General features: G+C 40.6%; 1 protein-coding gene across 1 annotated transcript; it reads right to left on the bottom strand.

Moving 5' to 3' along the window:
* Window positions 1–311: 311 nt before the first annotated feature.
* angptl2b (angiopoietin-like 2b) lies at window positions 312–10,659 on the bottom strand. Its single transcript, XM_037680583.1, has 5 exons — window positions 10,245–10,659; window positions 3,849–4,747; window positions 1,810–2,003; window positions 631–901; window positions 312–544 (listed from the first exon to the last, which is right to left on the bottom strand). The coding sequence occupies exons 2-5, from the start codon at window positions 4,720–4,722 to the stop codon at window positions 345–347; spliced, it is 1,539 nt and encodes a 512-aa protein (XP_037536511.1). The 5' UTR covers window positions 4,723–4,747; window positions 10,245–10,659; the 3' UTR covers window positions 312–344.
* Between the last annotated feature and the right edge of the window lie 2,289 nt (window positions 10,660–12,948).

The raw sequence follows: 12,948 nt of genomic DNA, 5'->3' as shown, positions 1-12,948 counted from the left end.
TTTTTTAGCATGAAATTAAAAGTTAGTCACTGGATACATTTCCTGTGTCAACCTCAACTGTTTCTGACCAGCTATAAAGATACTGTTCCTAAAGTAGAGCTGTTTACGCCATCAGATGAAAAACAGAGCATACCTTAACTTCCTGTTTGACGAGGTTTATTTAAAATACTTCCTCAGATATAAGTATTCTTTAGATGCCTCATATGGAAAAACAATCAGATAACTGAACAATGCACAACTTTAATTATTTGGAAGATCAATATCACCCTGATGTTTCAAAATTGCACTTCGAGGATCACGTTTCTCTTTGCTTTCTGACTACAAAATCTACATTCCTTGGATGATTAGTGGAAGGTGTTAGAGTTAGGACGGATCATCATGACTATTTTCTTGAGTGAATAGGCTCCGCCCCTGAACTCTGCCCAGTAGATTCCATCTTGGTAGCGGCTGCGGTAGTGTCCCCCTCTGTACCAAACTCCATTCAGATTGGAATGGGCACACGAGTTGTACCACCAGCCTCCCTTCTGATAGTGAGCACAATTCCCTTTAAATAAATTGGAGGGGGAAAATAAAAGTCAGGCATAAACAATAAAAAATATGAATTTCAGTCTGCCAAATGCTGATTGCTACCTGTGTATGCATCACGATCCCGGTCCAGTGTTGTGAACTGTTTGCCATTGTGCCATGTGAGGGAGTCTCCAGCGTTGCCATGGTAGCGCCCCACTCTTAGTCTGTAGTAATCAGCTTCGGGTTCCAGTCTGAAGCTGGCATACTCTGCAAACACTTTCCGGCCACTCCAGTCCTCCAGCGTGATCAGCAGTTTGTACGTTCCCTGGTTCGTCAGCCAGTAGATGTTTTCCAGACCAAGCCAGTACTCGCCGTCGATGTTGCCAAACCCTTGCTGCGAAGCGCAGTAATAAAGAACAACAGAACGATTAGGAAATCCTCTCTGACTGTTCTGAGAATTGAGCAGGTAGTTTGGATGACCTGGAGAATGATTCAAGGTCATTGCTCATGAGCTGGGGGTAGTTTTGATTTTTATCTTTTTTGTTGTTGTCAAGGAACATTAAAATAAATGGAGCTTTCAAGTCAAGTTGGAAGCTTGCATCATCTACCCAAGTTTCCACTGTTATTTTATTATTGAAAACACAGCGGGATGCACTTCATTCCTCAAGAAACTCAACACTCAGGGCTCTACTCATCCTGCACCATGGGCCAGTTTGTGATGCACTGAATTATGAAAACATTTACTCTGGTGAATGTACAAAAGTAATATTGAAGTTTCGTGCAGTTTAGGGATTTTGCAAAAGTCTTGGAAATGTATGTTACTATTCAAACAAAACCATTTTTTTGATCAGTTGTTGGCAATGAAGTGTCATTTCTTTTACAATAAACTCCCTTTGCTTGTGGGAAGCTTTAATCCATAGCATTAATAGATATGGAAATTAGGTTGACACTGAGAAAACAGTCATTTAACACATATGTTATAATATAGTATTAGGAAAATTAGATTATTTCCTTGGCACATCATGAGTGTTCACATTCAGTTAATGTGACATTTAAGTCCCCATTTGTATTCCCATACTTGTATTTTAGTCTTAGGTCATTTCACAAGAGAATTTCTCTGGAACCATTAAGTCACAAAGCTGTGACTGAAGCAGGTACCACTGAGGAGAACCATAGTTTCAAAAGCCCAACAAAAATCTATTCATTAGTTGTTCACATCTGGTTGGTGTCAGAACACCTAACACAAGCCACCACTTTCTCTTCAAACTGTAAAGTCTTTGATTGGGTGTGAAGTTGTTGCACCTTATATGTGTCCCAGTTCCTGAAAAAGTTGACAGATCCGTCCACCCTCCTCTGGATAACCGTCCAGCCACCTGGATCGTGTCTCTGGTCGCACCACACCTGCATGAGGCGGTTGGCATTTTCTGGCTTCACCAGGTACATGCCACTTGCAGTGTGGCCATCTTCCAGAGCCTGCAGACAATCCCTGAATGGGCCTGAACAGGCAGATTACATGAAAACTTGGTTAACTGCAGCTGTACCTCATAAATACAAAATAAAACACACAAAAAATACATATAATGACACAAAGCAAATGCTATATTCCAACATAGAGAACTTCCAGTATTTAGCACAAGCTCTCTGTGAGTTTAAAATTGATTCTGTCTGCTTTTCCCACAAGGGAAATGGCCACTCAGCTACACAGCCAAAATAAGCTCTGGCAAGAGGGCAAAGGGAATCCTGACTACTGAAATATGGAAATAAAATTTAGTCAGCATGTTTCCATCATATACCACAATTAAGTTTTCTACCAACACATAATTTTTTGCTGGGTATCCCTTTTATCTGCTTTTTTTATTAATTCACTGACACAAACCTAATTAAGATGAATACGTCTGCTTTTAATGCTCCTTTAAATTGCCAGAATGTCTACCAAGCTTTTTTTCAAAAATTGCAATAAGATGAGGGAAATTGAATACTTCATATTTTCCAGCAATTGTATTACTGCTACAGATGTTTTACAAATTTAGTGCAAGGTAGAGAACTGCCATCAGGTTAATGGGTAAAGTCACTGAAACCTGCTCTCCTAAGCCATTTAGATTTTATCCTAAACTAAAATGGCAGACTTGGAAAAAGCAAAAGGGCAACCGACTCTCTGGCAGCAATTTGTTTTGAAAGATATTGAAAAATTTTCAAAAGTCCACACGTGTATAGTTTGCCAACTGGCATGCATTACATAGTATTTAAATACAGTAAGGGCAAACAAGGGTAAATGTATTAGGAGAGTTAGTGACAGAGGGGTACAGCAAAGGCTTGCTAGGGATAAAACAATAAAGAGGTATGTAAATTTCAATCAAACACCCATTATTATACCTACACAGCCTTTAAAGAATGTCTTAATTACATAAATTTTGCTCTGGTCGATGTCTTTTTTTGGCCAATGCTCAGTCATCCATTCACTCTCAGGAATGTCTCTGTTTAGCAGAGACAAGCCAGAGAGTTGCCCTGCCCTGGCCTGCTCTGTTCTGCCTGATAAAGCCTGCTCCTTCACTGGAACATATGACTGATTCTTGCTTGGTGCAACTGGAACAGATGACATCACTGATTCCGGGTATCTTTTTCTGTTTGTAATTACCCCCCCTCCTCTTTCTCTTGCTGATTTTTTTCCCCTGTTTGCTACCTCTTTAATCTTTTTTCCATACTGTACTGCATTCCTGCTCATGTGCAGCTCTTTGTGTTTCGGGTTTGAATATTTTTAAGGGTGTTAATTTTATGGCCATGAACAGGAAATTACTTGCCTTTTTTTTTTCAAGCAATCAATTCAAAGGCTGCTTTTCTCATGGTAGGCATTAGTGCAAAATGTCAATGGAAAAAAGCACCCCCGTCATCATGGAAATGGTGTGTTCTTTTATTGTTGTTCTCCACTCTTTCCCACTAATGCATAGTTCCTCACAAAAAGAAAACGTTAATAGTCCTTGCAAAATCCTCACATCTTATTCTAAATCAGCTTATCTGTGTTCAAAAAACAATTTGGCACAGGGCCAGCAAAGTAGTAAGTACGCATATATACCTTGCTGCTAAATATTCTTTGGCCTTTTTGTGAGTTAAATTATGGTAATTAGATGATATCCATCTGAAAAAGACCAGAGACAACAACTTCTTGTTCTGTTGGAATGTGTGGAACATATTTGAATTGCTCTAAATGGAAGAATGGATGGTCTTATGTATACTGATGTGGTTGCTCAGACAATGACTTGCTTGTGACTATTTAGGATAGAAACTGACGTTTTTTTTACAGATGCCATTAAAAATAAATGTTCTAAATGGACTTTTGAACTCACCTTTAGGCTCGTCTGTTGTGGACGGGCTGTGTGTACCAGAGGGCATTGGTTGAACAAGAGACTTTTGATCACTCTGGATCTCATTGCTGATTGGGTTGCTACTGCGTGGAAGTACAGGTGGCTGGTAAGGCTTGTTCATGGGTGGTGGTGGTGGTGGAGGAGATTGAGGACGTGGCTGGGGGACGGGAACATAACGTTGAGGGGGTCGACTCTGGCACTGCTCCTCCAGCATGACAATAAGAGCCGACTGATTTGTGGCCAAAGAGGCTAAGTGCTGGTATTTGTGCTCAAGATCTTTGTATCGACTGGTGAGTTGTTGCATCTCAGAGGTTTGGTTCAGGATCCTGTTCTCCATTTGTGCTAACTCTAGGGCATTGTCTCTTTTCCTGATAATCTCGTGGAGAAGCTGCATGTAGAGCTGAGTGACTCTTGAGTTCATATTTCGGCTCTCCTTCCTCAGAAGCTTGACCTCATTGACAATACCTCCATCCACCTCCACCAATTGCTGTAAAGTCTCAATCTGCCTCTTTTGTTTCTGTAGCTCCACATTCAGCAACTCTAACTCTTGCTTGTGGACCCGATTCTCCAGCATTGCCTCGGGCTCCTTGGAGTTTACACAGATGGCTCCGGTAACTTTTTGTTGAGGCACTATAAAAGTATAGGAACACTTGTCCTGCGGCTGGTCCGCTGGTGCACGCTTGCTTCTTCCGGCATAGAGGAACTCTCCTTCTAGATCATCCTCACTGCTACCAAATTCTTGGGTTTTGGTCTTGCCATGGCTACTGCCTGAGAGACTCCCAAGCGTCAGCTGGACACCACAGGCTAGTCCATAAACGAGAAGGACCCCCAGCAGGACCATTGGAGGGGGCTCCATGAGGTTGTGTCCAACTCACCAAAACCTGAAGAGAATTTTTTATAAAATGCAGTATGATTAGATAGTATTTTTAAACAGTCACAGGTCATCTTTGCAAAAGTTATGCAGAGACGTTTATGAGCATTAGAGATGCTATTCATCTTTTGATACTTCTAAATTGTCTTCAAATGATAACCCCATTAATGATCTATTGTCTGCTCAGAATATCCTGATGCATGCTTAATAATCAGGTAGAAAAATCTAAAAAAGTTAAATCTGGTCCTCTGGACATTCTGCTCAGAATAGCTTGTCAGTTTTTCTTATTGCTGGAAATTCTAAATGTTTTTATACTTCTAATAGCTGTCTAACCCTCATGTCTTAGATTAAACATGCACCACGTAATAATATATATTGTATTGCTTTTGCAGCACAGAACAAAGAACAAAGGAAATTAATAAGGTCACAAAATCATTGCCTAATCAGGGTTGAACCAAAAAAGGGGAATCAAGTGTAGTTGTACCAAACAAAGGCAGTGATAGATCTTTATCATGTTTATTTTTGTGGGTCATAGGCTCGTAACCAGTTAGCTCTGCTTATGTTAGTTCTGTCGTTACCCATACAATCATTTTCAGAGACTGTCTCAAGTTTTAGTTTTTAGGGTGGGGGTGGTGTAGCTAGAGCTTGCATAGCCTCCTTCTCCTCTTTAGCTGAGACAAAGAAGAAGAAAGATACTCTGGCTGATGCTCTTGTAAAGTTGGGATGGTGATAAACACAAAATTTTTGTTTTGGTAAACTTTTCCTACATAATTATTGCCTGCAGCCGACAGGTGAGCAACAATGTGTATGTGAGTGTAGTTGTTTCTCAAAGTTAGCAAAGTATCTCATGAACCAGTGAGAGGATTTTAATAAACTTTAAGGAAGTACAGTAGCCCCTCGTTTATCCCGGATTCACTCTATTGCAGTTTTTCAAAATAAAATTGGACATGACACGCAACTGGCTGATTGATGGATGAGCCGCACGATCGGCATGAAATTTTTATTTAAAATAAATTGTTTTAAATTGTTTAGAACTTGCTGCACATTTGTGCAGCCCATTGTAGAAGAAAAAGCTTCCTCCTGCAGCTTTGTGCAGCCCACACCGCTCCAGGATAAACTTCTGATCAGCTGTTCAGAGTGCAGCGCGGAGAAGTGGGCGGGGTCAAGAGCGCTTGCAGGTGACAAAGAGCAGAGGAGGCAGGGAGCTGAAATCATGACATTTTGTGCTTTTTGGAGCATTTAGTGTTTAAAAACTTTGTTTAGAATATTGCTAGTGCAGAAAGGGTTTATATAAATACTAAAATAAACTACTACTTACTACTATTCCCATTTTGCGGTTTTTCACTTATTGCGGGTCTTCAGGGTACGGATCCCCCGCGATAAACGAGGGACTACTGTAATCATTAAATGTACACCTGACTGACATTTTTAGGTCCACCCAATTCAATATGGCTGCCACAGCCAATTATCCATAGCAAACACAAACATGGCTTTGATTCATTCAGTGTTGCAGATATTGAGCTACCGGTAATATTTGATGTGGTAGTAGCTGAGAGTCATCACAACACAAACTCCAAGTGTGAACATTTTAGTTTGAAAGTCTCACTGACACTGTAGTCTTCACACACGTAAATTTGGTTGTAGTTTGTTGACTTTATTTTTAAACAGGTTTGAAAACATGTTTTAAAGCTGAGGTTTAACAGACTTTACTGACCGGTACAGTTTGAGTGCACAACTCTAATGAGCAACATTTATTCTCTGTTTAATCTTCAGGATAAGGCAGCACCTTTATTTTGACTGAAGTAATGTCTTTATTAAAAGCAGAAGTTTAAATGTCAGTATGCATTTATTTTATTTTTATTAACTGGAATAAACAGCAAAAAGCACCGTGCATGACAACCCAAAGCTTGTCAGGTTGCAGCTGTCAAAGATCTGAGGAAAATTTCTACTTGGCCAGCTGAGCAAAACAGTTGCTGTTGTGACTTTCCATGTCAAAGCGTACATGAAACTCAGCTGTGATATATAAAATATACAAATATGAATTTTCACGGCGGCTACACAGTTTTCAAAGTTTGATTCACTGATTATGTTTTACTTTGAGCTTGGCATGTGCAAATCCAAGCCTTACTATCAAAAGTAACCTGCCGCTTATCAAAGCCAAGAAAAATATTAATTCTGTCCAACACTGTGCTCATCTCTGTAATCAGTTGTCTCGAGACCGATGAGATTATTTTGCTGTCCTGGCTCTGGCGCTCGTTGGGCCGCTGCCGTGGCCTGCCCTTTACGCACAAACGCTCCTATTTATTTGCAGGCCTGAATGTTAAGCATGTGGAAAAACTGAGACACTTCCAGACGATAGCATTCAAGACGATTCTGATTGTGTTGCATCAGACCTGTCCACAGCCTCATTCAAAGGTGGAAAATGTAAGAATTTCACCTCTTTGGAGTTACAGTTTCTTTGTAATTGCAATTTATTTTTTATTAAAACCCTCAAGTTTCTCTGAAATTACAGGAGAAATGAAAGCTTAGTTTGGCCTCAACTAGGTATTAACATTCACATTTTTATTATTAAAAATAATAACTGTGTAAAGTTATTAAAGATGCAGTGTTATTAGAAGTATAATAAGTTCTGGTCTACATAAATATGAAGAAGCAGGTCATTACGTGAAAGGTGCAGCATGTTGGAGCGCTGCGGCTTCTGTATAACACATATCCAGAGTCTTAAAGAGCCCGTCTAATCATCAAGAATTACATATAAAGCTTTTAATTACTGCATAAGGATATCAGCAGTAGTGCACTTTATTCTCAGTTCTTATGTATTTCTGACAAACAGTACAGAATAGAATTTTTAACAATAAAATGAAGGATAAGAAGTCAGAGAACCATGTTTGTCTTGGTGATCTGGGCTCACAGCCAGCACATGAGATTAGAAAGTTGGAGAGGAGAAATGTGGCGCTTTCCAAGAGCATGACCCTTGGCACAATCAAGCCTTCTTGTTGTATCTGTCTGCACTGACCGTATAAACACCTTTTCTTACTGCAGAAAACCTAAAGTGGATGAGCTGCATTTGTAAAATCTCTATCGTAGCACGAGCTGATTGTTTCTTAAAATTTCTTATATAATTACACAGTTTTAACCAGGATAAATTAATTAAAAAAATTAATTAATTAAAAAAAAAACTTAAGGTTAAGACATATCTGTTTCCAATTTAGCAGGAAGCTATCTTTAGCAAACGCATCGTATATGACATAAGCCTTATCAGAGCTTGCATCCTATGACGTCACCTCTGCAAATGCACGACACAAAGATTATACAACCACAATTATAAGTGTCGTTTTCATGGAAATAAAAGCATTGTAGATGATTTGCTGAATAAATCACTAATAGTAGAGTACAAATGGGCCCACACTGAGATAATTAGAGCCGTTCTGAGCCTGCTGTTAGTAATGTGTTGATGAGTGGATTGGGCTTGCGGCTCTTGTGGTTTCTCCCCTGGGATCCTGATCCCGTCTCTTTGAAACTTTTTTTTTTCTTTGCTCTAAAGTCTCATTTTGGACATTGTTAGCCTGGAATCTCCTGCTCGAGGCTTTGCTGCTTCAAAGCTGAGGGGAAACTGTTGGCAGCTTGTGATGAAATATGTGTTTACAAGTGTGAGCATTGTATTTTTTCTGCTTTCTAGTGTCGGCTCTGTCTCCCAGGGACCTCGAGAGTCCCATCTGCCCCAGCAGACACAACCTGTCATTAACCCATGTAGAATCTGCCCTAGGGAACAACAAATAACCTTCACTTCCTTCTTACCTGTTGGGCTTTTTAAGAATTTGTTTGCTCACGCAAGCTGCCACTGACAGGACTGCAGTGATTAGCAGGTGTTGAAGTGTCAAAGAGACAGCTGAATGGCGCTCAGTGGATCGCTCCTCGTCGCAGTGCGATTGGATGGCCCACAAAGGTAAGTTCTTCAAGTCTGCTTCACACCGACACGTGTTGGTTAACTGTCCTCAGGTGAGAGGTCAGTGTTTATAGGACTCCTCGGTGTGTTCGAGCCGTTTTGCTCCTGCTCAGCACATATTAATTAGAAGGTGGGCAGACTGCTCTTGCTCAGACTGGCTCATATCTCTCACCCCCAGTCCCTCTCATTTCAGCCTGAGCATGGCATTCCTCGCATTCTTCGTCACCTCATTAGCGAGAGCTGCCATACTCACGTGGAGAATCAGTGGCTATGGCAGACAGACCCTCTGCACGAAGGACCACCACCCCACCGTATCTCTAAGACAAATCTGACCCAATTCATTCCCAGTGAACTTAGAAACAAGACCGAACAGGTATCTTGTTTTTTCTGTGCGAATGCTGCATCATCAGCATCCACAGCTCAGCTACACGGCACCTCAGTTGTCAGAACCCAGAAAAGAAGAGGATAGATTTTGCTGCGTATTTCAATGGGTGCCAGCTCTGCTGAGCACTGTCCTACACGACACCCAAAAGGCGTTGGATCGGAGTCAGAGTCAATCAGCCAAGGCTAATCTGTGCTATTACTCAAGTTTAAGAGTAATTTCATTCTTTGCTCCAAAACATAATCTCTGTAACAGAACATCCAAAGCCCGATTACTCGTTTAGTTTATTAACTCCGCTTTAACTGTTGGCGTCAAACATTTCTCTCCTGCTTTTGGATGCCTTTTTTCTGTATCTCATATCAACGATAGGAAGGCAGAGGGTCTTGTGGGATTGTTTCGATAAGTACCACCATTGTACCTCAAAGCCCCCTTATCCAAACACTACTTTGGCTACAGAAACAAAGAGGGGATTCAGCAGCCGGCTCCCCCGTCCTCTTTTCTTCCTGGGGAACATCCTGAAGCTGCTGTCTGCTTGCCACAGTAAGATTTTTTTTTTTTAATTTCATTAGACGAGAATGGTCTCTTTTAAGATAATGAAAAGAAGCACATCATTCAAGAATCCTATTGAATTTGACGTTTTGCAAATCCTGTTCACGTCCACTGTGCCTTTTCTTCTGCTCCTTTGCAGATTTTTGTTTTGAAATACACTTTCTAAAATAAATCAGTGACAAAAAAAATGCTCCATCCTGAAAATTGAATCTCTCTCAAACATGTGTGCTAAATTAAACTCCAAATGTAATAATCCAACTCAGTCTGGTTACTCATTGTAAAGTAAAGTAGGCCTCTGGCACCAAACGTTGAGTCAGATTGCAGATGCTGCATGACAAGTGGTGACTCAAAATCCTTGTGTGGAGTTCAGCAGCTTCTGAGAGAAGAGCCAGAGAGTGACTTCATCATGGCCATCCTAGTGCATCATGTCAGGAACTTAGCACATTGTCAAACTCTCATCATCACTAACAAATGCCATTATTTTAAATGTAAAAGTAATGGTCACAAGTGTTGGTGTTTATTTTTTGCAGCGAGTTTAGCCTTTTGCACAATATAATGCAGGTGTGAGCTTTCTCTGTCAAATTAACCAAGATAAAATCAAAATGTCACAACAGTTTATTTAAAGCTTACAAGATAACTGCACTGGGCTGACGAGGCTCCTTTAGCTGTTTTGCCCTCCTCCTAGAGTTGTCTCAAGGTTGTCTTGGTAGAAAATCATCCCACGTGGGTGAATTTCACCCGTGCGTTCTCCGTTCTCTCTCTGTCCGTCCACTTCCTGTCCCCTCAGTCCAGTCCAACAGTGGAGAAGCAGTAGGGGTTTTAAAGTTTGTTACTAAAAGACTGTCGTTTGTCCAGCAGTAGCCAAACCTCCCTGAAACTTTCTGGCAAATATGAAAAGTTCTTCCACAAAAAAAATCTTCTTAAAATGTTTGAACCCTGAGAGGAGACAAGTGGTACCTTTTAGTTTGATGCTGGAGGTAATTTCCCAGTAAAGTGTGTGAGTCCAGGGCCAGCTGGTGGGCTGCCTGTGGCCCGTTAGGAGAAGACTGTCACTTTTCTGTGGGCTGGATCCATCACTTCTGCCTCACAGCTCTAGAGGCTGTCTCTCTCCGCTGCACCTCTCTCACTCCCTCTCCTTGGTGCTTTTAAATGATGAAAAATGCTCCCTGAGCCTCCCCCTCTCCCTTAAAATGAACACATTCCTGTTTAAAGCAGCAGACATCTATCTCCACCCCTCCTCCTTATGTTGCAAAAGATATCCTCACACACACACATGCACACACACAGCTCAAATTTCTAACCCCTTGCTCCCCTTGCCACTGGTTCACTACCCCCTTTATTTCTGGCTGCACGTTTTTTTCGTTTTTCCTGGTTGTGGACAGTGGTGTTTATTATAGAGGATGGAATGTGACAAAATTAAATAAATAAATATACTATAATGAAATGTATCATTTAATTATTAAAACATAATTAAATAAAGGGCAGCACGGTGGCGCAACTGGTAGAGCTGCTGCCTCTCAGCGAGCAGGTCCCTGGTTCAAACCCCGGTCCAGGGGCCTTTCTGGGTAGAGTTTGCATGTTCTCTCCGTGCATGCGTGGGTTTTCTCCAGGTACTCCGGTTTCCTCCCACAGACCAAAAACATGCATGTTAGGCTGATTGATAACTCTACAATTGTCCCTAGGTGTGAGTGAGAGAGTGAATGGTTGTTTGTCTCGTTTGTCTCTATGTGGCCCTGTGATGGACTTGCGACCCGTCCAGGGTGTACCCCGCCCCTCGCACAGTGATTGCTGGACATGGGCACCAGCGACCCCCGTGACCCAAAATGGAATAAACGGGTAAAGAAAATGGATGGATGGATGGATGGATAATTAAATAAACAATCAATACACCATTAAATACACAATTAAATTATTAAATACACAATTAAATTATTTATTTCATGATTTATTCACTGTGATGGACTTGCAACCCATCCAGGGTGTACCCCACCGCTCGCACAGTGATTGCCGGACATGGGCACCAGCGACCCGTGTGACCCATAATGGAAGAAGCGGGTAAAAGATAATGGATGGATGATTTATTCAATTGTTTAATTTTGTCACATTCCACCCTGGTGTGTCAGCATGAAATAATGTTAACTGTCAGTCTCACTCATCAAACTCAGTGGGCGGGACTAACGCTGAGCATGTGAAATCCATTGCTTTGGTCTCATGTCAGTTCAAACATGGCAGCTCACTCCATGTTAAGGTGACCAGATTTCTGCAGTTAAATATGGGGACATTTCCAGCTCAGAGACAAAAACAATTAAATGTTATCAAGATGAAATTAAGAAACGGGGACAGTTCGGGTTTCTTTTTTTACGTTTATTCATGTTCAAACAATAAAAATCAAATGTAGCAGCAGGAATGTCTCTCCACACTGTTAACATTTCCTAAGAGTAATAAAATGAATAAGGGTGAATAAGTGAACAAGTGATCGATTTGTCTTCTCTTGCTGTGAGGAGCAGCCAATCAGGCGTCAAGGTTAGGGTTAGTCCCGCCCACTGAGTTTGACAAGTGAGGCTGACAGTTATGGTGTCACTGGAGGGTGGAAGGTGACAAAATAAAATAAATAAATAAATCTTTAAATAAATACTTTAAATGGTACATTTCATTATTTAATGGTGTATTTAATAATTTAATTATACATTTAATGATTTAAAGATGTATTTAATAATTAAATGATACATTCAATTGTTATGTATTATGTATTTATTTATTTCATTTTGTCACATTCCATCCTCCACTGCGTTACACTGATCAATGCACAGTTTGTTCTGTGAGAAAGAAGCAAAAAGTTCTGCAGACAGAAGCAAATCCAGGTGTTTGTCTGGGACCTGTTCTGGTTCTGTGACTGCTGACCTGGGTTTAGAGGTGTCTGTAACAGGCTGGAGGTCTGCACGTCGAACTTAATCATGCTAAAAGAGGACTGTGTCATCACTTAAAAAACAAAGCTGTACAGATGTGTCCATGTGTTTCTGAGGATGAGAGGATATGAAACACATCAGAGGAGGACTGACGGCAACACAGCCATCATTTAGTCACGCAACGTTTTGGCCTTTGGTGCTGTTTGTTCTTTTGTCCTGTTTTTCATAAGTTTTATTTAATTTGTTTGGTTTGTTGCCCCTCGCAACTGTCGACTAGTTTTCTATTTTTTTATCTGCACACTTTTTTGATTGTGTGTAAAGACAAACATCAGAAAGCTACATTACTAAAGAGTTATAGCAATTAATAAAATATTATATATATTGTCTTTACACACAATCAAAAAAGTGTGCAGATAAAAAAATAGAAA

The sequence above is a fragment of the Nematolebias whitei genome, chromosome 8, assembly GCF_014905685.2.
Source record: "Nematolebias whitei isolate Nwh7 chromosome 8, NemWhi1, whole genome shotgun sequence".
NCBI lineage: Eukaryota > Metazoa > Chordata > Actinopteri > Cyprinodontiformes > Rivulidae > Nematolebias > Nematolebias whitei.
Note: the sequence above shows the minus strand (reverse complement) of the source record. Positions and strands in the feature narration are given on the sequence as shown.